The sequence below is a fragment of the Bos javanicus genome, chromosome 9 (assembly GCF_032452875.1).
Source record: "Bos javanicus breed banteng chromosome 9, ARS-OSU_banteng_1.0, whole genome shotgun sequence".
Taxonomy (NCBI): domain Eukaryota; kingdom Metazoa; phylum Chordata; class Mammalia; order Artiodactyla; family Bovidae; genus Bos; species Bos javanicus.
The window spans coordinates 44,596,992-44,623,964 of record NC_083876.1 but is presented as its reverse complement, the minus strand read 5'-3'; the positions used below and the strand labels follow the sequence as shown (position 1 = coordinate 44,623,964).

At 44.7% G+C, this 26,973-nt stretch overlaps 1 protein-coding gene across 1 annotated transcript in view; it reads right to left on the bottom strand.

The window, feature by feature from the left end:
- The window catches only part of PREP (prolyl endopeptidase), a 132,570-nt gene extending 105,934 nt beyond the window's left edge, over window positions 1–26,636 (bottom strand). The window contains exons 1-3 of the mRNA XM_061427708.1: window positions 26,269–26,636; window positions 19,624–19,698; window positions 174–307 (exon numbers count right to left, since the gene is read on the bottom strand). Coding sequence (XP_061283692.1) covers window positions 174–307; window positions 19,624–19,698; window positions 26,269–26,313 — 254 coding nt within the window. The 5' untranslated portion in view covers window positions 26,314–26,636. The remainder of the gene's footprint in view (window positions 1–173; window positions 308–19,623; window positions 19,699–26,268) is intronic.
- Window positions 26,637–26,973: the final 337 nt, after the last annotated feature.

Here is a 26,973-nt window from a genome sequence, read left to right as displayed (position 1 = left end):
AGTCCTTCTTTTAAGAATGTGGACAACAGACCAAAAAAAAAATACTATTTTCATAGTCAAGCATAGAAATGAATTGATTTTATAATGTTTATAAACTGGTAAGTTGTTTGGAATTTGTACTGTAAAATTTAAGGAAAGCAAAAAGAAAATGAAATGAAAGCAAGTTCACATACCTTTTCCCTTTCTTGAAGTGGCAGCTATACTTGGGATAGTCATACAATTCAGTCATTCTCTCTTTGTATAAACCTCTAATAGGACACTGCTCAAGAAACGGCACGGTAATCTTGTTCTGGGCCTCCACGAAAGCCTGGAGAGAAAATTTAAATGAACAAAGCATGTCAGATATAAGATTTTCCACATGCAGTGTTATCCATTAATATTACCAGCAAGGTTCAGCAATTTCACTCCTGGGACTATATCCTGAGGAGACAAAAACATTATGTTGAGGAGGCATCTGCACCCTCAAGTTGACAGCAGCATTATTTACAACAGTCACAACATGGAAATGGCCAAAGTGTCCCCTGACAGACGAATGAATAAAGAAAATGTGGACGACATACAGACAAGTGTAATCCAGTCATAAGAAAAGTGGGAAATCCTGCCATTTGTGATAACACGGATGGAACTTGAGGACATTAAGTCTAACGGAGAAAGACAAATACTGCATGATCTCACTCATATGTGGACTAATGTAAAACAAAACCAAAATCCACAAACTCATAGAAAAATCAGATTTGTGGTTACTAGAGGCAGGAAGGAGATAAGGCAAGTGGGAACTGAATGAAGGTGGTCAAAATGCACAAACTTCCAGTTATAAGATAACTACTAGGTATGTCATGTACAACATGATGACTATAACTGACATTGCTTTAAAAGATATAAATGTTGTTAGAATAAAATCCTGAATTCTCATCCCAAGGAAAAAAAACTTTTTTCTTCTTTCTTTTCCTATCTGAATGAGTTGATGGATGTCAACTAAGATACAAGCAGATCAAATCATTATGCTGTACACCTTAAACTTACACAGTGCTGTACATCAACTGTATCTCAATAAAAGCAGGAAAAAAGATTTTGGAAAAAATGTATCAGCAAAAGCATACTTTCCCTCAATAAATAACAGTAATACTCACACGGCACTCTGTACCAACCAAGTATTAACTCATTTAGAACTCATATTCCAATGGAGAAGGTTCTTTTTCAGCCCAACTTTCTGGATGGGGAGACTGAGTCTTCAGTTCAGTTCAGCCGCTCAGTCGTGTCCGACTCTTTGCGACCCCATGAACCGCAGCAGGCCAGGCCTCCCTGTCCATCACCAACTCCCGGAGTCCACCCAAAGCCATGTCCATTGAGTCGGTGATGCCACCCAACCACCTCATCCTCTGTCGTCCCCTTCTCCTCCTGCCCTCAATCTTTCCCAGTGTCAGGTCTTTTCAAATGAGTCAGCTCTTCACATCAGGTGCCCAAGTCTTAGAGTAGTTCAAAAGGTGACAAACATTGCGCAGCTGGAAAGTGGCAGAGCCAGTTCTTGAATCTGTTCTCAATGAACACACTATTCCACTGCTCAGATCACGTGCTGTCAAGAAAGGGCACTCACCCCAGGCCAAGGCTCCTGGCTTCTCAGCAGCCAGTGATCCCCAAATATCAGATATAAAGAAACCAAGCTAGAGATACAAGCTAGAGATACCCAGGTACTATCTAACCAAGCCAGAGATACCCAGGCACCAGCTTATCAATTTTGTTTTTGACAATTTTTCCAAGACCTACTACTCTTGTCAACTTGAGAACTTTGCTAAATGTTGAAACTATAGAGTATTAAAAAAAAAAAAAATTGGAAAGTGGGTGGCACTGAGTAAGTTTATTGACAATAATGGTTTGGAAGAAAAGCAAGAGGTAGCCTCAGGAGGTCAGGAGATGCTGGCAGAGGAAGTGACAGTTTCTACAACAGATCAGTTGTATCCAAGCTTAGCCTGTTTATAACTAAGCAGTCAGAAAGTTTATAATACTATAAAATCCAGGCTTCATAATAATTCACATCTGGCTATTAGAAATGAAGCATGAATAAATGTATCAGCCCAACTGAAGGTTGAATCAAATGTCTATGCAAAGGCAAACCGTTTTGATAGGAGAAAACTTCAGGAAATGAACACCTTACTATATTCGGAATGGCACACAAAAGATGCATTATTGCTAGAGTCCATGCAGACTTAAAGGCCCACCCAGCTCAAAATGGTCTTTAAATGGGCTCTCCTACACAAAGCAATGACCCCATGCTGGAGAACCACGATTCTGTGCTGCGAGAAAGCTGCTCTAAAACTCAAGGTTTATAATGTGCTTGAAAACAAGCGGGAAAGAGTATGAGGTATGACTACAGTGATTAACAGGAGTTTTGCAAGAGGATCAATTCAGGAGAAATAAAACGGTTACATGTCACATTTCTCATTTCATTCAAACAGAAAATAAAACTGAGTCCCACAGAAATACAACTCCAACCACCTATCATGAGGGATTGGCAAACCTCACCATGGCCTGCTTTCCTATGGTACTCGAGCCTAGAATAGGTTTTATATTTTTAACAGCTGGGTGCAGGCAAGGGTGGAAAACCTAACAGTGACCTGGGTGACTCACATCATCTAAAATATTTCCTATGTGGCCCTTTACAGGAAGTTTGCTGACCCCACTCTATCTCATTAGGAAGTGTCCACAAAGATACTTTTTGCTTTTTAGTTACAAAATCGATGGACAGCTGCAAAGCCAGGAGGGGCAGCACTCCGGGGTGGGGTGGGAGTGGGGGTGTGGTGTGGTGCGGTGGTGTGTGTGTGTGTGTGTGTGTTGGTACTCTGCGGGGGGTGTAGTGTGTGTGTAGCATTCTGAGGGGGGGGGGGAGTTGAGGGGTGGGTGGGTGTGTTAGTCACTCAGTCATGTCTGACTCTTTGCAACCCCATGGACTGTAGCCCACCAGGCTCCCCTGTCCATGGGATTTTCCAAGCAAGAATACTGGAGTGGGTTGCCATTTCCTTCTCCAGGGATCTTACAGACCCAGGGATCAAACCCAGGTCTCCTGCATCGCAGACGGATTCTTTATCGTCTGAGCCACCAAGGAGGCAAAAGCATTACCTGATTTCATGGGTGAAGTAAACTGGACCTTTTGACATGACCTTCCCTCCTGTCCCTGGCCTCAGTCCACTGAGCTCCTCTCCCAGTCTTTGTCTCTGCTGGGTCACCTGTCGGCAATGTCTGTCCCCACCATCTCTGTGGGAGGTGGGAGCCTGAGCATCTCAAGCCGCATTTACTGCTGGCTCCATGTCACCCTGGGTGTGCAGTCTTACAGACACGAAAGTGGAGGCAGGTGGTAATAAGGTCACCTGGCCAAGGTCACTCAGTGAGTTAGCAACAGCACTGAAGCCAGAGTTATGTTCTTTCAGTCACTGTAACAGTGCCCGAGGCTGACTCCTGGCCTGCTACTCGTTTACCTTTTAAAAGGGCTCCTCTTGCTCTGGGTGGAGAACAGACAATGGGGGAGCTAAAGTGGAAACAGGGAAGCTGGTTAGGAGGCTCAGGCAGTAGTCTGGTGAGAGACAAGTCCATGTAGAATGGCCTGTCTCAAAAAGGAGCAGGGCTGGGACAGAGGGGAGGAATGGGAGTGGGGAGAGAGAAGATGGGTAAGCCCACGCTCACATCTTGGTCAGATGGTTGGTTACTAGAAGGGTCTCAGCAGAACGTTCAAGCTCCTGAGGGCTCCCACCCTGAGACCCAGCAGACTGAGAGTCCTAGAAGGGCCCTTTCTACTGGGGGTCCTCTGGGGAAGAAGCCCTGCAGCCTTCATTCCCCTAGTCCTTCTGATTTGTGTTTGGATGAGGCTGCACCTAGGCCTGACCCTGGCTCTAGGAGGACCACAGTGGATCCAGGAGTCATAGATCCTTAGTCAATTTTCCCTGCAAAGGTGAACTGTGCTCACCCGTGAATTCTATGCTGCTTGGCGTCTCTCGGTACAATCACAACTGCTGCCACAGAATCCATCTCACACCAAAGCAGGCACACTGGCTTTTCTCATATGAAATGTTCGGAAAACCATCAGAACAGTCATAACAACGCTACCAAATAACCAGGCTCATTATATCCAATATGTCACCCACAAATGTTAGTCAATTACTTTAACTAGAGCAATGTTTAAAGACGACACCCTTCCAATATCCAGATGCAAACAATGTTCAAGTTCTTAACAGTCTAAGTTCTATCATAATGTGCATCTTTATAATATGAGCAGGTCCTCTTCATGAAGGTGCAGGTAAAACTTCTGTTAAGGGGTTTGTGAAATTTAGGGTCCCAAAGAATACCAATAATGACTTCTTGGTCATTTATGGATTTAACAGTCTGACTTCTTGGTCTGAAAATTAGAACACATTTGGGGGAAAGGAAGAAGAGGTATAAGGATAATGAAAAGAAAAACTTGAGCAATTGTATGATGATAAAGAAGCAGGGTGAGGAGAATTAAATTACTCTTGTCCGGCAGGAGTCTCAGTATCCAAACTCATACTCCAGGGTATTATTAAAATCACTGAAACTCAGAAGCCCATGAAATGACACCAGCAGCTGAGCTTTTTAAAGAGGATCACGAGTTTAGATTTTATAGCTATGGATGAGTCTGAACACATTTTTCTAAGAATAGTTGCTCAAAGCTAAGAAATCCAATTCACATTCCATTTTGCCTTAACTATTAGAAACCTTGAAAGGGAAGTTTCAGTTATGCAAGACAACTAAATCCTGCTGTACAACACTGTGTTAACAATACTATATTATACACATTAAATGCCATTAAGAGATCAGAATTCGTGTTAAATGTTCTTACCATAATTTAATAAAAAGAAAACACAGCTACCTGGCAAAGTGTTGCTCAGTTTGGGAGCTGGAGATGCCTTTACCTTGACTGTTTCCAGAATTTTTTTCAAGTTGTCCTCACATCAATCCACTAACTATCTCAAGTCCTTTCACAAGCACAAGTCTTACGTATATGAATAAAGAGGATGCATAAGTTACTTATTAAATAGATAAAGTATATAATGAACATAGGGCTTCTGTGGTGGCTCAGTGGTAAAGAATACACCTGCCAAAGCAGGAGACGTGGAAGATCCCCTGGAGAAGGAAATGGCAATCACTCCAGTATTCTTGCCTGGAAAATCCCATGGACAGTGGAACCTGGTAGGCTACAGTCCATGGGAAGGTCACAAAAGAGTCAGACACGACTGAGCGACTGAAAAACAACACAGAACATCACGATGGGCAATACAGGATTAAAAAGATGAATCACATGCATAAAGATAAAAGCTCTAGGAGAACAAATAGAGGGAAAGCCACTCCCAGGATAGGGTGGAGTGGGCCTCAGAGAATGGGGCAGGCAGGCAGTCCAATGACAGAGGGACTTCCAGCTGGGAGACTGTGGCACGGGTACCATTTGAGTGAAACCAGGGATAGTGCTACCTACATCCCACAAACCTGGAGGAATTTTAGCTGCAAATTATACACACACGAGGATGTATATATGTAGGTGTGTGTGTGTACATGTATGTGTATACATACATATGTGTACATATACATATGCACACAAACATGTGCAGATAACACTAACACTCATATATATATATGAGTGTGCTGGTTAAAGCAACTATGATCAAGGCAATTGGTTGGTGTCACAGCACGGACTGGCAGTGTTTTCTGTACAGTCCTGTGTAAGGAGCTGAGAGCATCCTGGAGGTCAGAAGGGGAAGCACCCGGACCCCTCTCTTTGCTGGAAGTGTAGCAGAATTCAGAAATGACTCCCCAGGTGCAAGGACACACCCCTAAAAAAGACGACAAGAGGTGGCAAAGTTCATCTGGGAGGCTGCAGGACCCAGGGCCAAGAGGGCTGGGTGATCACATGAAAAACTAGAGGCAGGTCGTGCCAAATACAGTGAGAGGCAGCTGCTCCAGGAAACAGGTCTAGAAATTGAGACTATAGAAGAATGGAGGCACGTACTTTACAGGACACACTTAGGAACTGACACCCCACAAATGAAAGAAAAAAGTGCCCCATATTTTGCAGTGTTCTCTGAACATTTACAAACATTACCAGTACATCAGATCAGACCAAAAAGGAAACATTAAATTCCAAGAAAAGCTTGTTTGGGTCATGTTTGTAACTACAATGCCGTTATACTGACCCAGGGAGGTGCCTTTCTCTTCCTGGTCCCACAAACCCCTACAAACCCCAAGGGCGAGAAATGTCAAATCCAATTGGTGAGATCCCCAAATCCATAAGGCTTATCTTTTAACATTAAAAGCCCAGTGTGACTACAGAGGAAGTAAAGGGCATCAAGAGATGGATTCACTTTTCCTTCTTGTTTGGTGAGTTCATCAGATACTTTTTAGCTAGTAGATTCTTTCACTCTCTGAGCTATTGAAATTTTTTGCTTTCATAATTTGAAAATGTTACACAGGACCAAAATGTTTCAAGGTAGTTTTAAACACACCAAAAATGTCTGAAATATGAAAATACTGGAATCTAAAACATAACAAATTAACTGAATAAGCAACTGAATAGGTTTTTTAAAATTTTTTTTGAAAATAAACTGCCCCAAATTTAATTCTGCCAATAAATAAAGAATAAAAATTAAAAGTGGGTCCCTCTCTGCTCTCAGGGTAGGAAGGGCCCCATTGAGCTTCCTGCTGCATGTGGGTGACAGACCAGGTGGAGCCTTCCAAAAGCCCTTCCAGGTCTCTTTCCACCTTCTCTGCCTGTCCCCAGGAGGGCAAATCAACTTGTTCCCCCACTGGGCGAGTTACTGCCAATCAAAGGGGAAGGAAGCAGAAAGTCTCGCTATGACCTTAGACTCAAGCCTTGGTCTCAAATCTCGCCATTACCAGGGAGCTCATTTGAAGCTGGAACACTAACCTGACCTGGCTCTGTTCTTCAGTGTACATACTACTACTGACCAGGAGCCTGGCAAGGACAGAGGCGATCTGCACATCAAGTCCAAATCTAACTAAAAACCCACCCAGGAGGAAGTTAAACACATGCATATCCTTTCTTGAATAACTCTTGTATCACTGAGGAAATCCAAACGATAACAAGACTATTTCAAAAATAAGAAAACCAAAACTATCAGGAATTAAAGTTCTTGTTGTTGTTTAGTTGCTCAGTTGTGTCTGACTCTGCTACACCATGGACTGCAGCACGCCAGGCCTCCCTGTCCTTCACTATCTCCCTGAGTTTGCTCAAGTTCAAGTCCACTGAGTCCGTGATGCCATCCAACCATCTCATCCTCTGTCGTCCTCCTCTCCTTTTGCCATTAAAGTTCTTAGAATGTGACAAAAACACCTGAAGCTGACATCTGTTTCTTTTCAGTATCTTAGGATGCCCCACTGATAGACTGGAGTTGGGGTTGGGGGTGAGGTGTGACCTCTGCTAGCCATCAGAACTCCCCTCCCTGAGATCCAGGGATTCATCCAGGGCTGGGCAGGACACCCATTCAGAAGGAGGCTCAGGGCTGGTCCAGGGGTTTGTTTAATGACTCACACACATCAAGGCAGCTGACCTGATTGAGTCCACAGCACAGATTCAGGAGTGTACCTGGAACAGGCTCGGGGGACAGTTGGGGACTGGGTGTGCCATGTGCTGAAGGGCAGTGCCCACACTGTGATGGATGAAGTACACGTGGCCCAGGGAAGATGCTCTACACCCAGATACAAGGCTGCTGCTGCTGCTGCTAAGTCGCTTCAGTCGAGTCCGACTCTGTGCGACCCCAGAGACGGCAATCCATCAGGCTCCGCCGTCCCTGGGATTCTCCAGGCAAGAACACTGGAGTGGGTTGCCATTTCCTTCTCCAATGCAGGAAAGTGAAAAGTGAAAGTGAAGTTGCTCAGTCGTGTCCGACTTTTAGCGACCCCATGGACTGCAGCCTAGCAGGCTCCTCCATCCATGGGATTTTCCAGGCAAGAGTACTGGAGTGGGGTGCCATTGCCTTCTCCGAGATACAAGACTAGGTCTGGAAAATGAGTCACACCCTCAGGAAGTCTGGGGTTCACCCTCTCTTGATCAGATTTTACCATTTCTGGGTGCCAGCAGCTTACACTAAATGTCATAAAATGTCAGTGATATCCCTGTCTATATTCTAATTATGTTAACTCCTTTCTACATTCTTCACATAAGTTAATCCTATTCACTTTCATAGGCAGACTCTTCCATCAATTCTCCTTGACATGTAACAGTCAATAAAGTAGTTATGAACCCAGGACAAGCAACCAGAATCCTTTTTTAGGAACCGAGGTGAACAATAGAAGGAGAGGCTATCTCATGAGATCTGGGATTGTCAGGGCTGTGTAAAACCTGAAGGGGCAAGGACCATCTTTGTCTATCACGTGGGAGAGGCTACTGGAAAACAAAACAACCAGAGAAAAGTAGATCACCTAAGAGACAGAGGCAGACAGGTTTACAGAAATATCACAAGCAGTCCTAGATCAAGCTGTGCCTTACGGCATGTACTGATCTTCAATTACGTGAACTTCTCAGCTCTTTTTAAAAATATATATATAAAGGTGCTGTTCATCACGAGTCCTGACTGATACAGCTCTTTCAAGAGCCCCTCAGCTCAAGCACCCCAGGCTGGAAGAGGATGAATCCACCAGAAGCTTGATGCAGAAGCCTGGAAAAAGTGATCATCAGTAAAGGAGAAAGAGTGAAATATTAATTAAACATTCTAATCAAAAATCTTTAAGGTAACAAAAAAATAAAATAAAAATAAATCAATGAGTTAGAAAATTAAAGGATACAACTTAAAAGTTCTAGAACCATTCCTTTCTAAAAACAAACAATCCCCCCACCATCATATTCAACCAAAGTTCTGGCTAAACTAATTATAAAGAGGAAAGAAGTTACAGATACTGGAAATTTGAAATGATAAAGAAAGACACACAAACATGGAGAATAAAGTCATTGTAAGAAATATTTCACATAACCCCATGCTAGTAAGTTTTAAAATCTCAATCACATGGACAATTTTCTAGGAAATACAAACCACTAAAATGGACCCAAATGAAAGGAGATATGAACAGAGCACAAGAATTGACTGCAATAAAAGAATTTGTCCTAGATAGCTCTAAAGCTTTAAATGATCAAGCAGATAATCCCTGTGCTATTTAAGCCACTTAATAATAAATGCAATAGCAACCATTTATTAAGCACTTGTGCCTACCACTCTGCTACATGCTTCACAAACATTATGACTCAGTTTTTACCACTACCATATATAGTAGTTTAGTCAAGGCTATGGTTTTTCCTGTGGTGTGAAGAAGGCTGAGCGCCGAAGAATTGATGCTTTTGAACTGTGGTACTGGAGAAGACTCTTCAGAGTTCCTTGAACTGCAAGGAGATCCAACCAGTCCATTCTGAAGGAGATCAACCCTGGGATTTCTTGGAAGGAATGATGCTAAAGCTGAAACTCCAGTACTTGGGCCACCTCACGCGAAGAGTTGACTCATTGGAAAAGACTCTGATGCTGGGAGGGATTGGGGGCAAGAGGAGAAGGGGACGACAGAGGATGAGATGGCTGGATGGCATCACTGACTCGTTGGACGTGAGTCTCAGTGAACTCCGGGAGTTGGTGATGGACAGGGAGGCCTGGCGTGCTATGATTCATGGGGTCGCAAAGAGTCGGACACGACTGAGCGACTGACTGATCTGATCTGATCTGATCTAGTAGTTTTCTCCAAATTATAAATTAGAGAACTGAAGTTTAGAGAGGTTGATAAGCATGATCAATGTCATACCTCTGGTAAAATTGTGGAGTTAAAATTCAAACCTGCCTACCTCTAAAGCTATTCATTAAACAACTATACATTGTTGCTTTCCCATGAATAAACAGGTTCCAAGATCTTGAACGAGTTCTCATCTGCTGCTGGGAAGAACAGGGTAGAAAAGAAGTTCTGGAAGAAGGGAGACATTAGGATGCTACTGAATGTCTAGCTCGGTGGCAATGCATGCCTGAACTAGGCAGTGCCAGCAGGGATAAAAACAAGAAGGGTATGAGATTTTACAGAGGCAACTGGAGGTTCAGAGTATCGTGTGCATGATTATATACACAGCTGGTCCAAATGGTCAGAGTGCCATCCAGTGCTATACAGGAGAGTTCTTGAAGTCTTTATTATGACATACGCCTTGATTTCCCCCAGTGAGAAAAATCAGAATCACAAATAAAGTCCCTCCAGTTTACAAAGATACTCTGAGCAAGTGAGGCATCTATGAGAATTTTAGCTCCTTGAAAGTGCCCTCTATAAAGCAAAACTATTATTATTCTCTAATCATCTCTAAAAGCACAAGTATTACTGTTCTCTAATCATGTCTAAGCATTCTCTAAGGCAGTTTTTCCAAGCTTTCTGGATCTTAAGAATTACTAGATGAGGTGCTTGGGAAACAGATTTCTACTCCTATCAGATACTCTAAAAGTAGATCGTGGGCATGTCTATTTTTAACAAGTACCCAGGTGATTTTTGGGCTTTTCAGGTGGCTCAGTGGGTAAAGAATCCACCTGCAAAGCAGGAGGGTTCAACCCTTGGGTTGGGAAGATCCCCTGAAGGAGGGCATGGCAACCCACTCCACTGTTCTTGCCTGGAGAATCCCATGGACTGAGGGGCCTGGTGAGCTGCAGTCCACATGGTCGCAAAGAGTTGGACACGACTGAAGCGACCAAGCACACATGCACGCATGCACAGGTGATTTTTATGACTGAGTGCTTTCCCCCTGGACATGGCAGACATCTAAGAGAAAAGAAGACGGCTCAGAGAAGTCAGTTATCTTCGTTCCTTAGTTGTTGGTTCTTTAATAACTGTCTTCCCAAAGATATCATGTCTGATGTCAACATTTGTCACAGAGGAAATGTAGATTGTTGGAACCAAAGCTGAGTAGTGCTTATGGGGAAAATATTAATGTTAAATGTACTCAAGCAGCTTAAGAATTTCATCAATGGTTTGGGGGCTGCTTTCCCTGGTGGTGAACAAATTGGGCAAGACTCCCAGCCTCTACTCAAGGTGTGGCTCAGCCTCCTTTTGGCACTCACCTCCAGCAGCTCAAAGGTTAAGGGGCTCACCATCTCCAATCTCTGGTCTGCCTAGGATGGCATGTGATTCCAAGCTGGCATGGCCCACGTTTCTCTTGCTCATGACAGCTCATCCTCCTCACCCCCATGTAATCTAATGTTCCGATTAGTGGACACACAAGTAAACACAGGACAGGGGAGGAAAGGGAGGGTATGAGCACCCTCCCTTGGAGGAGGAATGGGAACGAAACCAGTGGACCTGTGGCATTTGGGTTGCCAGGATCCATTTTCCTCCCCAGGGTTCTCCCTGCTTAGTGAGAGAACTCCACATAGCTGTCTTGTCACTCCAGAAGCAAAAGAAGGTCCCCAAGGTTTCTATCAAATCTTTTTTCATTGCCACAGTACAGCCAAGGGATGAGCACAAACATGTCTGGAGGCTGGCCAAATAAAACTCCCTCTCCTGGGATGCAGTCACTGAACAAGGGACAGAGGGCTCCAGGACTGTAATCACGGATGCCATTAGCAGTGCTGCCTGAAACGTGGAAATTCCCACCATGGAGCTCTAGAACTACCTGGTTCCTGCCTGCTCCAAGCCTAGCTTTCCAGTCCACCCAGAAGCTGGCCTCATTGTCCTTGCTATGAATTCCTTACTTGCCAAACGTGGCCAGAATTCATTTCGGCTGCTTGCCTCAAAAGCCCCATTGCAGAAAGCAAGAAAAAGACAAAAGGACTGCTTAGAAAAGAGGATGGCCCAGTACCAGCAAACTCTATCATACTTTTGACAATTACCCCAAGCACAGATCAAAAGGACATGGTTCCCTAAATACACATCTCAACTGTGGATTTACAAGAAGTATTTTTATGAACCATACTAAGGCTAAACATTTCTGTAGGAGGTGATGAAACATTTTAAGACCTTAGAAGTCTTGGAGATTGAGATAATAACTGGTAATATATTTACCTAAAGCACTTCCTGTTTCTAGTAGAGAAGGAACGACATAGTAGAAATTCTCAATCCAGGTCCTTACATGAAACATTAATAATGGAGAGCAGGGCATTTCACGGTAGGTTCATAAACACCAATTAAAAGAGGTGTTTACCTAACAGCTTCAAGGTAATCTTGGCCTAGTTTAATCATTGAGCTTTAGAACAATAAAACCACACTTACAAGTCATAATTCCAACCACTGGCAGAGGTGGAGATTCAATGCTCAAAATATAGGTATCTTTTTCTAAGACACTAAAATTCCAAAAGGAAAATGCTGCCTACTTTTGTAGATGAAAATAACAAGACACAGATGTCTCTAATGTTCAACATTCTGAGTAAGCAAATAAGACTGGAGTCTGAAGGTCTACATTTCAATACATTGAAGCAGCAGCACCTAAGCCGTACCACCTTTGTACAGAGCTCTGCTGAGCATGGAAAATGAACTGTTACATGCATTTTCTCAGCTGGGTGTTGCTAAAAGCTTGGACCTAGATGAACTGAGTGTGACTATATTCATTTTATAGATGAAGAAAAGAAATCCCAGGTAAGACACCTGGCTGTACTCACAGGTCAAAAAATGGAAGACTAAAAGCTATGACTTCCAGTCCCATCTGGCAAACACTCTGTTCCTCCGCCCTGTGTCCCAACAGAAGTGACACCAGCAATGTCTGGAAACTCACAGTACAAAAAAGATGTTCACAGTTTGTCCTAAAGCCTACAAAAGAACACTGCAAACCAAAAGAAGTCTTCTATGCTATGAATTATATCCAGTATTCCTCCGCTCGCAGTCAGCTTCATCTGCTGTCTGCTGGCTTAGAGACACTGAACTAGCCCTTCACGTGAGTGTACATCCTGGGAGCAAGCTTCTGCTATCTAGGCTCTGCTGCCTGACAGCCTGAGGGGGAGATGCAAGTGGACAATAGGATCTCAGCTCGCCCAGCCCCTCATCAGTTCTTGCCCATGCTGGCTACGTCCCACGCTAGGGAGACCACACCACACAGGGAAATCTAGGCCAGGCTGATATCAGTACAGAGCGGGCAGCTCTTCATGCTACATCCTTTTAGGGTCAATCTTAAAAAACAACAACAAAAGTGAGCAGAAAACCACGTATCAGAATAGTCAGAATAGTTAGGATTCCAGGGAAAGGAGCTGACTGCCCTAAATGTTGTTCTCCACTGAACCTCTGTGACATTAAAATACCTACAGAGAAATCCTAGGCTATTTAACACCCTAGAGCTGATCAGAAGTCTTTTGAGATTTAAATCTTTCCTGCAGAGGAAGGGAGGAGTATACACAGGGGAGGAGAAAGGGGATGTTTCCAGCTTCCTTACCTGTAAGAGTGAGGGACTGTTCTCACTACCTTCATAGCCGCTTCTCAAAAGATATAACGGGCAATACCTAACTATTCCTCCAAATAGGGAGTGGGGAGCAAATAATGTCTTAGAAAAGAAGATCTCTATTTCTTTGAACTTCTATGAAACAGATGATAATTTTTTAGAAGGAATATACATACATTTTTGGGGCGGGGAGCAGTTCCTATTAAGAGATCTTCTCTCACAATCCACAAGGCAAATAGAGCTATTGGTATGGTCATTTAGCCCAAGGCAGTTCTCAGGGAGGGGAAAAAACAAATTGGTCTTTTGATATCTGCAGCTGGTATTCTACATTTGCTTACCTCCTGGACCAAAGCCCCAGGACAGGGCTTCTGTGGAAGCTAGACTTGACAATTAGTTACAATAACAGATGTAAATTCTTCCTCTTTGTAAGTATCTCCCCTTCACTAAGTAACAAGTTCTGGAATTCAATCAAGAGGTCAAAGCTGCAACAAGATGGGAGTGAAATGGGGAGACTCTTCTAAAGGTGAGAAGAATGCTGCCTCTATCTGGACTTCAGGGCTGCAAAACCAAGCCCAGAGATGCAGAGGATTTCTTACTATCAGAAAAGGGAGCAGATGGTGCCCTGTGGACTGACTGCACCATGATGGGCGGGGAAGCCAGGAGAAATACGTATTTGGTATCCTCCCAGGGACCCGCGAGCAGGATGGCTGCTGCAGTGACAAGAGCAGTGTAAGCAAACTTCAAGGGCTTGAGGGGCAGCGCAAGGCGGAGGGGGCAGAGCAGCCCCCCTGCCAGTGTACACCAAAGCTTCTACAATTCCCCAGGAAGAGTGGTCCATCTGCACAAAGAACACAGGATGACGGTGAAGTCACTGGGTTTGGCAACGGAGCCACTGCTGATCACAAAGATGGATGACAGATGGGACAAAGGAAGAAGGGGTGTGAGCCACCTGAAAGGGCGCACAGACTCGGACAGGAAGAGAGGAGATGGCCGTGATAAGAGCTGAAATGAGACGTGAATAGGGCTCACCCGAAGGGGCCGAGACACCAAGACGAAGAAACATGCTACAGAGAGCTAAGGCGGAGTGTGGGGTTTGGGGTTCACTTGTCTGTCTGTCCCGGGAAATTTAGGAAGTTAGATTAGGAAGTGAATCACATGCACGTTACAGTCAGTGGGTGGGGGGGGGCGGGCGTCTTACTCTTAGTAGTCTGGAGGCTCAAGTCCCCTCAGAGTCAAAGCATCAGGCTGCACACACACATCAAGGCTGCCGCACACACTTCCTTCCATGACCTGCGGACGACAAGCTGGGAGAGCCTGCTGACTGGGAAGTATGGGCTCACCACTGCCGGGACCTGCCTCACTGTCTTCAAATCCTTTTCAATGAGTAAAACCTCTCCCTCTACGTCTCCCTTCCAAGGTTTCCCTGGTGTCCCACTTACTCCGGTGAGACTTCACTACGGTTTAGACGTCTACCTCCAGAGTACGCCGCAGTTAGCAGATGTCTAAAGAGCTTTTAACCCAGAGTCTTCCCTTTATCTTCTGTTAAGTTTGTATTTCCATACAGATTCTTCTGGAACAGAGAGCAAAGAGCAACAAAGCACTGTCTCTGAGACCTACAAAGGCACTTTATAAAGTTGTCACCCCCAAGAGCGCTGCACACGTGCACCCTTCTCCCACTTCCTGCTCTACCAGGAGCACTTTTCACTTAGCAAAGCAAACTCTACAGCCCAACACTGTAACAGATGCATGGACTACAGCGTCAAGCACATCTACCAAGTTCAGCTTAAATGCTAAACTATTGTCGGAAATGGAGATTTTCAATTTTCCACTATTAAAAATAACACTCGAAACTGGCCCTTTTCTATCTGAAGTGACACTATTACTCTCCCAGTAGGCCTGAAAACTCTTTTTCCTTAAGTATTTACTTTTTGTTGCTGCTATCGGGTGGGTTGATTTCTCGTTATTGATGTTACGTATGAGTGGTATTGATTTTATATTTATTCCATACGTACATGCTTTATTGAATTCATTCTGTTTTCAGTTGTTTCCCTTAGGTTTTTTAGATGCATAATCACTGAATCGATAATTAATGATAATTTTATTTTATCCTCTACAAATTTTAGTTCATGTTTTATTGCACTGGTCAAAGTTCTGCAAACATATGAAAACAGCAGTGACAGTTATTCCAGTCTAGTGTTCAGGATGCTTTGAATACTCATTATTAAAGTTATTGCTATGTTTAGTTTTGGATTTTTAAAAAATTCTTAAAACATTACCTAGATTAGATTAGTTATATAGGTTTACTTAATCTACGGATATAATAATATTAAACTAAATTTCTGTGACAAATTCTGCTTTTTTATTTTTAACCTGCTATCATTGTTTATAGTCTTCACATCGATGTTCACAAGAAAGGTTGGTCTGTATCTTCACTGTCCAATACTGGCAGCCATTAGCCACATGTGGTAACTGAGCACCCAATATGTGGCTGCTCTGAATTGATATGTGCTGTAAGTGTAAAATCGGAGAACACGATGGCACCCCACTCCAGTACTCTTGCCTGGAAATGCCCATGGATGGAGGAGCCTGGTAGGCTGCAGTCCATGGGGTCGCTAAGAGTCGGACACGACTGAGTGTCTTCACTTTGACTTTTCACTTTCATGCACTGGAGAAGGAAATGGCAACCCACCCCAGTGTTCTTGCCTGGAGAATCCCAGGGATGGGGAAACGTGGTGGGCTGCTTCCTATGGGGTCGCACAGAATTGGACACGACTGAAGCGACTTAGCAGCAGCAGCAATAAGTGTAAAATACACATTGGATTTTGAAAATTTAGTCTAAAAGAATGCAGATACCTTAATAATATTTTACATTGATTACATGTTGAGATGTTAGTACTTTGAATATAATAAAGTACATTAATTAATTTCCTGTTTCTTTTTACTTTTTTAATGTGGCTACTAGAAAAATTTGAATTATATATGTGGTTTACATTACATATCTACCAGGCAGTGCTGGTCTACTGTTTCCTCTTTGCAAAGTAGTTCTCCTGAGTTTTTAAATTAAGGCTGAACAGATCTCAAAGAAACAACTAAGCTGCACAGGATATTCTACAAACTGGTACATTTGCTATAAAATAGGGTTATGTGGGCTTTGACAGCTTGAAAGGATTCATCCAGATTCAAGTCCCCCCCACCACCATCTTTGAGAATTTTCAAGTTACAAGTCTGCTGATATTTCTTTAATAAAGGATAAAGCCTCAAATGCTAGGAACTGTCAGAATTGGATAAGCTCTATTAAACATGAGATTAAATCAAAAACTTACTGATAGCATTTCAGATCTTGAGCTATCAATGTTCCTCACTTCCGGGCTGGTTTTTATTGAAAATTTAACAAGTGGCTTTTCTTTGTTTTAAAGGCTACATGAAGATTTTCCTCTTTACACTGAGGTATGGCTAATACACCCACTTCTGTGTACATGTCTCTAACACTGAGTAGAAAATGTTCCTGCTGCTCTTCTGCTTATTAGAAAAACACACCCTATCTTTTCAGTCTGAGACAAAAATTTCACTTATCAGATCTCAGATGACAACCAGCTCCTGTCAATAACGAGGTTGCTTCGAGAGGAGGATGCAGGGGAGGCACTGGCTGCACAGGCCTGACACCTGAGGAGCACTGCCTGGACAGGTTAGCGTGAGAGCAGGCATGGAGGGGTCACCCAGCGTGCTTGTAGGAGGACCCATAAAGTCCCACAGCGAGCAAACACATGACTCTACTCCTACAGCGTGCATTCCCAAAGCTACTACACCCAGAGTCTTTGATTTTTTTTTATCATTTCTTTAATGTGAAGTTGATAACCACCTGGACCACCTGATACCACTAATAAGCTGAGTGACCTTGGACACGTTATTTAATCATTCAAACTCAATTTCTTCATCTGTGAAATGGGGAAAAGAAAAAGATCTATTTCAGGATTTACGAACTGAATGAGACAGGGTATGCAAAGCTACCACTGAAGTGCCAAGCACACAGTAAACATCTGTTATGAAATACATACCATGAAAATAACAGTGTATATACCAATGTCATTAGCACCTATCCAATGCTGACTAGATGATCACTAATTAGCAAAGTTTCACCTACTAGTTAAGTGGCTTGTCAACCACAGGGCCAGACATCATCAAATAAGGAAGGCATGGCAAAATGTGCACGCATTAACACATAAACAAAAACTGGGTCACTAACATAGCTGCATCACTCAATCCCCATCAAAGGCTGCAGAAGTCCAGGTTGTACCCAATTCCTTAGACAAAGGAATCAGCATAGGGACAGTCCTTGGGGGCAGTTTTCCAGAGACGCACAGGAAGTTCATCTCCTTCCCTCCTGCTCTCCATCCACTTCAGGCTATGTGGCTGCCTGTGACCCTCTGTTTCCAGGCTCAATCCGTCTCAGGCCAGTCCAAAGTTGGAGGACCAAGGCTGTCTGTGGCAGGGTTGAGGAGAGGTCGCAGCCCTGCCTCTGCTCCCTGCTCCTCCTAGCCTCACATGCAGAGCTGGAGCCTCTGCCCGCTTCTCCAGTTACCCATTTGTTTCTCATTTGCTACCCACCAACCTCTAAAACTCACTGCTTCACCAAGGAAAAATAAAAATCCAAACATCAGTCATTCTCACCCATGAGATCTCTGTCTTTCTTGAAGGGAATGGGGAAAGGGTGAGAATAAGAGAGTACAGATACAAGTAAAAACCACGAGAAAACCTCAAAATGCTGGTGTGCTTACTTCAAGGACAAAGGACAGGGAAGAAGTTTTAAGAGTTTCTGCAGTGGGCAGAGGAGAAGAGAAACGCTTGCCATGATGAACAGCAGAAAGAGAAGCAGGCAAGCTGGTGCCTTGGGAATGAAGGAAGAAAAACAAGTTGACATGGGATTTACTCCAGCAGGAGCAACCTCTTTCTGCTTCTGTTGTCTCCTCTTCCATGTAACATCGTGCCTGGCTAAGCCCTTCACTCCACTCCATCCCTGGTGAAGCTTTTCCCTAAGGACATGAAGGCAGTGGAGTCTGCAACCCACTGACCAGGGAGCATGAAAGAGCTGCAGGAGGAGTACGGGACCGGGAGTGGGGGGTGGGTGTGGGCAAGGAAAGCACCCCAATCCCACGAGCCAGGTCCACATCAGGAAGGAGTGCCTTCTTGGAAATCTGAATTGTCTTGGAAATCTGAGTTCAGTTCTCCAGAGAACACTGATATATACAGTGGCAAGGGACCACAAGATACAAGAACAGCTAAGACATAGGCTTTTAGAAGCTGGCCTAGAAAACCACTCAGCAGGCATTAACTTTTTTCTTTTTTTTTTTTTTAATGGGAAATGTACTCTGGGATTCTAAAGAAGCTCAAATAAACTTCTGGAGTGCTGAGGATATTAGAAATTGTATAGATATTTTTATATACTAAGTTGATATGGCTATAAATAAAAAAGTCAAAGAACCTGGAGTGGATTGGAGAAACACTATTCCCTCATCCAAGCAAATTTAACCACATTCAGCATATGTAAATAATGAATCTCAAATGACAAGTCCTGGGCACTCCAAGAAGGAAAATAGTATCCATCGGACATCACACTTAGGGGTAAGCTTCATTAACAAAACGAGACTTCACCTCAAAATACTACACGTTTCTCCAAAAGAATAGGAAAATTTCATATTTTTAGACAGAGTAGAAAATTCTCCCCTTCATCCCCTTATAAAATATAAAAAGATACTGAAAATTCAGTTTACTTATAATTTAGTTGTTGTATGGTTGTTGCATTAAAAGTAATCTAAGACCAGCATTCAGTTTTCAAGACTTGGTACTACTTCTTCAATATCATTTTCTTTCCTTTTTGGAAAAAATGTATTAGGCAATTTTTTTCTTCACATAATTATTCTCTAGGTTTTTATTTTTCTTTGGTAGAAATTTGTTTTTCTTTTTTCAAATACTTCCATTTCAAATAGTTGGTTCATCAGTGACCCTACAGTCCATAAACACTATTCAAAACAGCTATGTGATCTTCTATGGGACTAGAAACACTTTCACCTTTTCTCATGAATCATTTCACAGAGAGTGGTAGTATAAAACGTCTATTCATCATCCCAGTGCAGACAACACAGGATAATACCAGGAGGGAAAAGCCATGGTTACTGATGTTTACGGTTTGGTCTGAGCTATGAAGACCACCTTCTCTTCCATCATAAGCCCTCATTTACCTTCGTCTGCTCGCTGTCTGGGTCTTCAAGCCAAGCATAAGGGTCACAGATTTTATGCCCATGATAATCCTGTACCTGCAAAAGACAAAGTGTGGTATTAGATAACTAGTGTCTAACCCCAACGACATCACTACTTTTTGAATGTGACGGAGCTAGGAAAGGGGCAGTCTGAAACAGCCCAGTTGGCTCACTGGCAACGTGTCTGCCCAAATTACCACATGAACCGAAGTTGGCAGGTTCTCAAAGGTGTCAAACCACCCTTAATGAAAAGAACATTTTAGCTGGAGCGGGAAGAGAGATGCAAGGTCAGAATAGGAACAGCTCTGTCTGTACAACACAAAACAAAGGCCTGCCACTGCGTTAAAGAAACTTGAAAACATGTTGTTGGTGGCCAAGCGCTGAATGACACAATGCAGTGGGGACACCGGAAGGGCCCGCTTGGGAGGGAGCCATCACACACGGGTGCACTGCCCTGTTCTTGCTAAGCTTACAGATGCTTAGGAGATCTCCCAACGGGGTACAATATGATCAGTTTTGCCTTTAAGTCTAAACTACCAAAAAGCAAGTTAACTAATGTGCAATGATGCTCACTGACATCAGAGAAATCTGACTTTCATGCAATGAAAGAACATTTCTACAACTGAAGCTTCTATTCTGTTCAATGTATTGTTACGAAATGCTTTCTTTCACTGTGTAAGAAAGGAGGCACAAAGGTATCATGCATTCAGACTACCCTGATACTTGATGAGATAAAACTGCTGAGTGCCAGGAGAGCCTGGCTGAGGGGATGCCTTTGGAAGCCCCCTCGTGGGAACTTTTGGAAAACCAAATTTCTGGGTGGGCCTGGTCTCAGAGACTGACTGAGTTTGGAAGACCAACTGGAAGTCACCACTCCCCATGTGATTATGTCTAAAGAAACTACTGACAGATAAATACCCCAATAACACAGTACTGTGATTAATCTAATCAAATGAAACCACATGGACAACATCTTTCGAATCAAGTCTCTCTCAACAACTGAACAACATTCCATTTGAGGCTTCCTGTGTGCAGTTGTCTGGAAGACAACCAGTGTCTCAGATATTTCATACCTGTCTCCTTGGTTTTGTTCTGTAATACCAGAAGGTAAGGGCTATTCCCTAAGGAAGGCAAACACTCTCCTGGAAAAGGAAACCCTGCTGTTTCTACTGTTTATCAAAATTCTACTGTGGCTGTTGGTCAACTGAGACTCTCTCCCAAGCCTCAGACCCCTGGCTTTCTGCAAGGGGTCAGCATCTGTCCTCATCTGGTGCTGGGGAGAGAGTACCTGGAGACATGCACACCTGGAAGAACAGGCAACTGAGATGGAACATACTGCTCAGCATATAATGACCAACAAGTGCAAGGCACATAAAACCAGATGAAAGCCTTCCTGATGAGTCTTCCTAAAATTATCAATTTTCAATCCTTACCAAAAACCTCTCTAAATTTTAGCTGATTATCACCACTGAAGAAAAGGTTTTCTGCCCTATTTTCTCATCTGCAAGTCTCTTATATTTTACACACCTTGAAATGGTTGCAAAACATGCTTACAGTAACAACCACCTTTTCTCTGACAATAGGAATCCAAAAAATGTAAAGTTGTGCAAGATCTTCCAACCCAGTATTTTTAGGAGCAATGTCACACACAAGATGGCAACATGCCCAGGGCCACACAGAGTTCAGAATCAGAGCTGAGACTCAAAACAATCTGCAAACAGCTTTCCCCCAAACACTCCTCGGAAGGGACAGACCAGACACTTTAAAAATGTTCCTCAATTCAGTTCAGTTCAGTCACTCAGTCACGTCAGACTCTTTGTGACCCTGTGGACTGCAGCATGCGAGGCTTCCGGAGTTTACTCAAACTCATGTCCATTGAGTTGCTGATGCCATCCAACCATCTCATCCTCTGTTGTCCCCTTCTCCTCCTGCCTTCAATCTTTCCCAGCAGCATCAGGGTCTTTTCAGATGAGCCAGTTCTTCCCATCAGGTGGCCAAACTATTGGAGTTTCAGCATCAGACCTTCCAATGAATATTCAGGACTGATTTCCTTCAGGTTGGAATGGCTGGATCTCTTTGCAGTCCAAGGGACTCTCAAGAAGACTCATCAATTCTTCGGCGCTCAGCTTTCTTTATAGTCCAACTCTCACATCCATACATGACTACTGGAAAAACCATAGCTTTGACTAGACGAACTGTTGTTGGCAGTGTAATATCTCTGCTTTTTAGTATGCTGTCTAGGTTGGTCATAACTTTCCTTCCAAGGAACAACGTCTTTTAATTTCATGGCTGCAGTCACCATCTGCAGTGATTTTGGAGCCCCCAAAAATAGTCTGTCACTGTCTTTACTGTTTTCCCAGCTATTTGCCATGAAGCGATGGAACCAGATGCCATGATCTTAGTTTTCTGAATGCTGAGTTTTAAGCCAACTTTTTCACTCTCCTCTTTCACTTTCATCAAGAGGCTCTTTAGTTCTTCTTCACGTTCTGCCATAAGGGTGGTGTTATCTACATATCTGAGGTTATTGATATTTCTCCTGGCAATCTTGATTCCAGCTTGTGCTTCATCCAGCCTAGCGTTTCTCACGATGTATTCTGCATCATGAAGGAAGGCAATGGCAACCCACTCCAGTGTTCTTGCCTGGAGAATCCCAGGGACGGCGGAGCCTGGTGGGCTGCCATCTATGGGGTCGCACAGAGTCGGACACAACTGAAGCGACTTAGCAGCAGCAACAGCAGCACCTTTCCTTTCCCTATTGGGAACCAGTCTGTTGTTCCATGTCCAGTTCTAACTGTTGCTTCCTGACCTGCATACAGGTTTCTCAAGAGGCAGGTCAGGTGGTCTGGTATTCCCATCTCTTGAAGAATTTTCCAGAGTTTGTTGTGGTCCACACAGTCAAAGGCTTTGGCATAGTCAATAAAGCAGAAGTAGATATTTTTCTGGAACTCTCTTGGTTTTTTGATGATCCAGTAGATGTTGGCAATTTGATCTCTGGTTTCTCTTCCTTTTCTAAATCCAGCTTGAACATCTGGAAGTTCATGGTTCATGTACTGTTGAAGCCTGGCTTGAAGAATTTTGAGCATTACTTTACTAGCATGTGAGATGAGTACAATTGTGCGGTAGTTTGAGCATTCTTTGGCATTGCCTTTCTTTGGGATTGGAATGAAAACTGACCTTTTCCAGTCCTGTGGCCACTGCTGAGTTTTCCAAATATGCTGATGCTACTAAAACTCAGACATATCCAGAAACTTAACTTTTCACAGAGGGGGAAAGATTAACATCAAATCTTAGTTTTATGGCTAAGTGAAAGTGCTGCCACATGCTAGACCCAAAGCAATGAACGTCTGCTGAATATCCATACTGTTGTGCCTGATGTTTTAAAGCACCTTTGTAAGAGAGCTGATTATATTCCCATTTTACAGCTGCAGAATGCAATTCACAGAGATTGGAAGGGTGAAGACTGTAGATCTGCTGTGAGCTAAACACTGTGCCATAGTCACATTTATCTGATCTGGTCCTCACTGTAAGGCTACTACCAACTCATTTTTCCAGATGAGGAAACTGAAGCTGGACATAGTTAAAGCAGCTGACAAGGGTCAGATGGTTAACAAGCAGGAGGTAGAATAGTGATCCCACCTTGAGCAGACTCCAAAGCCTGAGGACTTGACCTTTTGCTAATGAAGCAGACCAGTTGTGAATTGGCAGGTGCACAGATGGACCTTTACTCAGAACCCAGTGTACCCTACTGGACTGCCTACTGATGATGTTCACCTCTGAGCAAACAGCCTCAACTCCCCAGTACCTGCCTTATAATCTAAAGCAGACTGAAGTCAGTTACTGAGTAGACATTTCTAACCAGGACAAGAAACAGATTCTCTCCAGGACAATCCCAGGAGCCATGCGCCCTCCCCTCATCCACCTGGCCCCTACATTTTTCTTTCATAAGACATTTTCCTACAAATAGGGTGATCTCATAGACCACATCCCCTGAACTCAAGCTATATAGTACCTGATTCTCCCATCTGATTTAAGTTCGTAAACCATTCCATATTTTCCAAAGAGGCTTTAAAAAGAGAGTTCTGATAAGACGCTATCACTATTAATATTTCACTTGTTTGGTCAATAGTTTGCCTGCTGCCTCTGGGACTAAGTGCATATTTGTACACACAGCAGGCAGAGCCCACCAAACCTGGCCCCATTTTATCTTCCCTTTCCAGCTGCCGTCCAAGCTTACACCCCAGATGTTCTGGTCACAATGGCCTTCCTGCCATCCAAAACAAACGCAATTCCATGACTGTCCAGCCCTACATAACTATGACTTTAAGTCACATGACTAGGAATGTCCTTTCAACCTTAACCAACTGACCAACTTCCAGCCTCAATTCTCATACTGTCTCCACCTCCTGAAGCAAATTAATGCCATTCTCCTCTGTGTTTTCTACTCACCCTGCACACCCTGCCGCTGCAGGCCTGAGTTCCCTGAGGGCAACACTCTTGGGGGATGGGCCACAGTATCACACTGGAACAGCATGGTTTCCAAAAATCTGATAGCTAATGCAGAAATCCATCCAATGGGATTGCAAGCTCCAACCCCACAGTTCAGCAGGAGACTGCTCAGTGCATGGCTGGAAGACGCTCAAGGGAGAGAGACAGAGAGATACAGCAATGGGTAGCACCTGCTGGAGAGAAATAAACCCATCCTAGATCAAGGCTACAATTTGAGTAAATGCATAAGTCAAGCCTGCGTTAGTAATCAGGACTCTGTCACAGGAAAAAGACACTGCCCACAGGCTGTCAGGGCTGGGATGAGTAACCTGTGTGATCTACAGAGCAGGGTCCAAGCTGGACCAAGCGCTACATTTCCTCGGCCTTGAAGCTGATCATGACTCCTCTGATGCAAAAGAACTGGAGATTATTAAAATCCATAGTATACTCTTTTAAGTTAATTGTTCATAATCTTTCTGACATCTTCATAAAATCCTCACTTAACCCTTTCAAGAACTGTTAAACACAGATTAGGTGAACTGCAGCGTTTTGGTAACCCCAAAAGTGAAAAGTTAAGGAAGAAACACCCCTCCCCCATTTAAATAAAACAAATCTAAAACAGTACTTATCAAATGCTATAATTTTATCTCTCCTGAAAACTCAAAGATCCTCAAAAATCAAACCAAGATATTTATGCCTTCCCATTGCTCATGTCTGGCACACTGCATGGCCAGGGCATCACCTGAATGAACAAACGATTGATACTCTTACTACAGAAGCAAGTAAGTGCTGTTGTTAGCCAAGCCAGCCCTAATAGTTCATTCAGGGAAGAGAAGGCCTGTAACAGGCAAGGGATCGGCCAAAGGGCATCCAGGGAGGGAGGGACAACGCCACAACTAGCGCTCAGGTCTTCTTACTTGGTCTGTCCCCTTTCCATTCCTGCTGGATCACGTTACTCCTGTTGCACAAAGGAAACAACTCTTGAACCAAGGGCTTCTTGGGCGAGTAAATTTAATAAGCAAGCAGCTGAACAGACGGAGAAAACATGGTTACCAGATGGCCACAGGTCAAAGAAACCATGAATGCCTTAGTACCACTTGGAAGTCTTAATTTAAAACAACCCTTACATCCTTTGCTCTAAAGCCCCAGAACCCTTTACCCCAAAAATGAGAAGTGCTCTAAAGTACAGACTTCAGGCACAAATCGAGTCAAAGCAAGCAGAAAAAAACTAGAAGTGTATTATACAAAAATCTTTTTATTCCAACTCTATTTTAAGTCATCCGAGGAATTTGGCTATTCCTACCAGAATTATGCCCACAACATTTGGATTTACTCCAGTTCTTAAGATGCCAAACTAATTTTTACACTCAAAAAAAAAAAAAAAAAAAAAGGTGTCTGCCCAGAATTCCACCCACGGGATCTCCACAGTGACTCTGAGGTTATCTACAAACTGAGGGAAATGGTGGCTAAGCCCTGCACTAGGCAAAACACTAGTCAAAACTTGATTCTGCAAAAGGCCACCCTGTCCTCTTCTGAGGCCTCCTCTGGCCCCCGCCGACTCTGCTCTGGTTTGGGAACACGCGGATCAGCACTGTCACACCACGGGGCCCTGCCCCACCTTCCACGGACTCTATCTCCGCCCTGAATCCCCAGCGCCCGCCGCCAGCACCCGGCAGAGGGAAGCGCTCCACACACGTTTTAAAAATCGAATGAATGAACTTCAACTCTAAGTATTTTCAATTTGTGAGTTGAAAAAGTTTGCTTTTGTCTTATAATTGGACATCATCTACACACATCCACACTTTCTCCTACCACCATATTTAAGCAAGAGCCTCTTCCAAGCAAAAATGCAGTGACACGTTCTGTCTTCCCACTCTCTTAAGACGCCCATGCCCACCTGAGTGTTCGCCCTTGACCCCGATATCTTGGGAAGTGGTCTAGCGGCGGCTGACCACCGGCTCCGCCGCCAGCGGGCGGAGGGTGACGGCCACCAGGGCCCCCGCGCCTCGGGAGGGGCCGGGCGCCCCCAGCCGGGTCTCGCAAACAAAGGCCGTGGGGGAGGGGAGAGCAGGGGGTGAGGGACCGCAGGGGGTGAAGGGCCGCGGGCGGCGGGTCGTGGGCCAGGCGCAGCTGGGTACTCACAGCGGTTTCGTCGCGGTACACGTCGGGGTACTGGAAGGACAGCATGGCCGGGGACGCGCAGGGGCGGCGTGGGTTCTGGGGCGGGCGTGAGCGGGCCGCGGGGTGAGGCGGGTGCCGGGAAGGCGACGGCGGCGACGGGCTGCTCTCTACCGGGACTCTCGGCCGGGACTCAGGACCGGACCCGCTGCGCGGCGGCGAGGACGTGCGGGAAGCAGGAAGCAGCTGTCGGCGAGGCCCGGAGCCCCTCCCCGGCGGGCGGGCCCAGCGGCGGCGGCGGCAGCAAGAGGGAGCGGGCGGCGCCGTGCGTGCGCCAGGCCGGGCGCACAGCTCCCTCTGCAGGAGCACCGGCCGCGCCCGCGCCGCCGCCCGGGCCCACGCCTGGACCACCGAGCCGAGGGCCCCCGCCACGCCAGCTGGGCCAGGGCGCCCGGCACGCGCCGGAAAGGGGCCCGCGCGGGCCGGGGACACGCCCAACACGCGGGCCCTGGCCCGCGCGCCGGGGACACGTGCGATCACGCCTGCGGGGCCACCACGCCTCCTGGCCCCTCCCGCCCTCCCCGAAGGCCCCCTGCTGGCCGCTTCGCCATTGCAGCGCTCGCCGTACCTCCCTCAAGCCGAACGAATCGCGGGGTTTGCTTATTCGGTTCTCTCATCGAATTGAAAATTCCTGTTCTAGGACTGGGTAGGGGCGGCGAAGAGAGACCT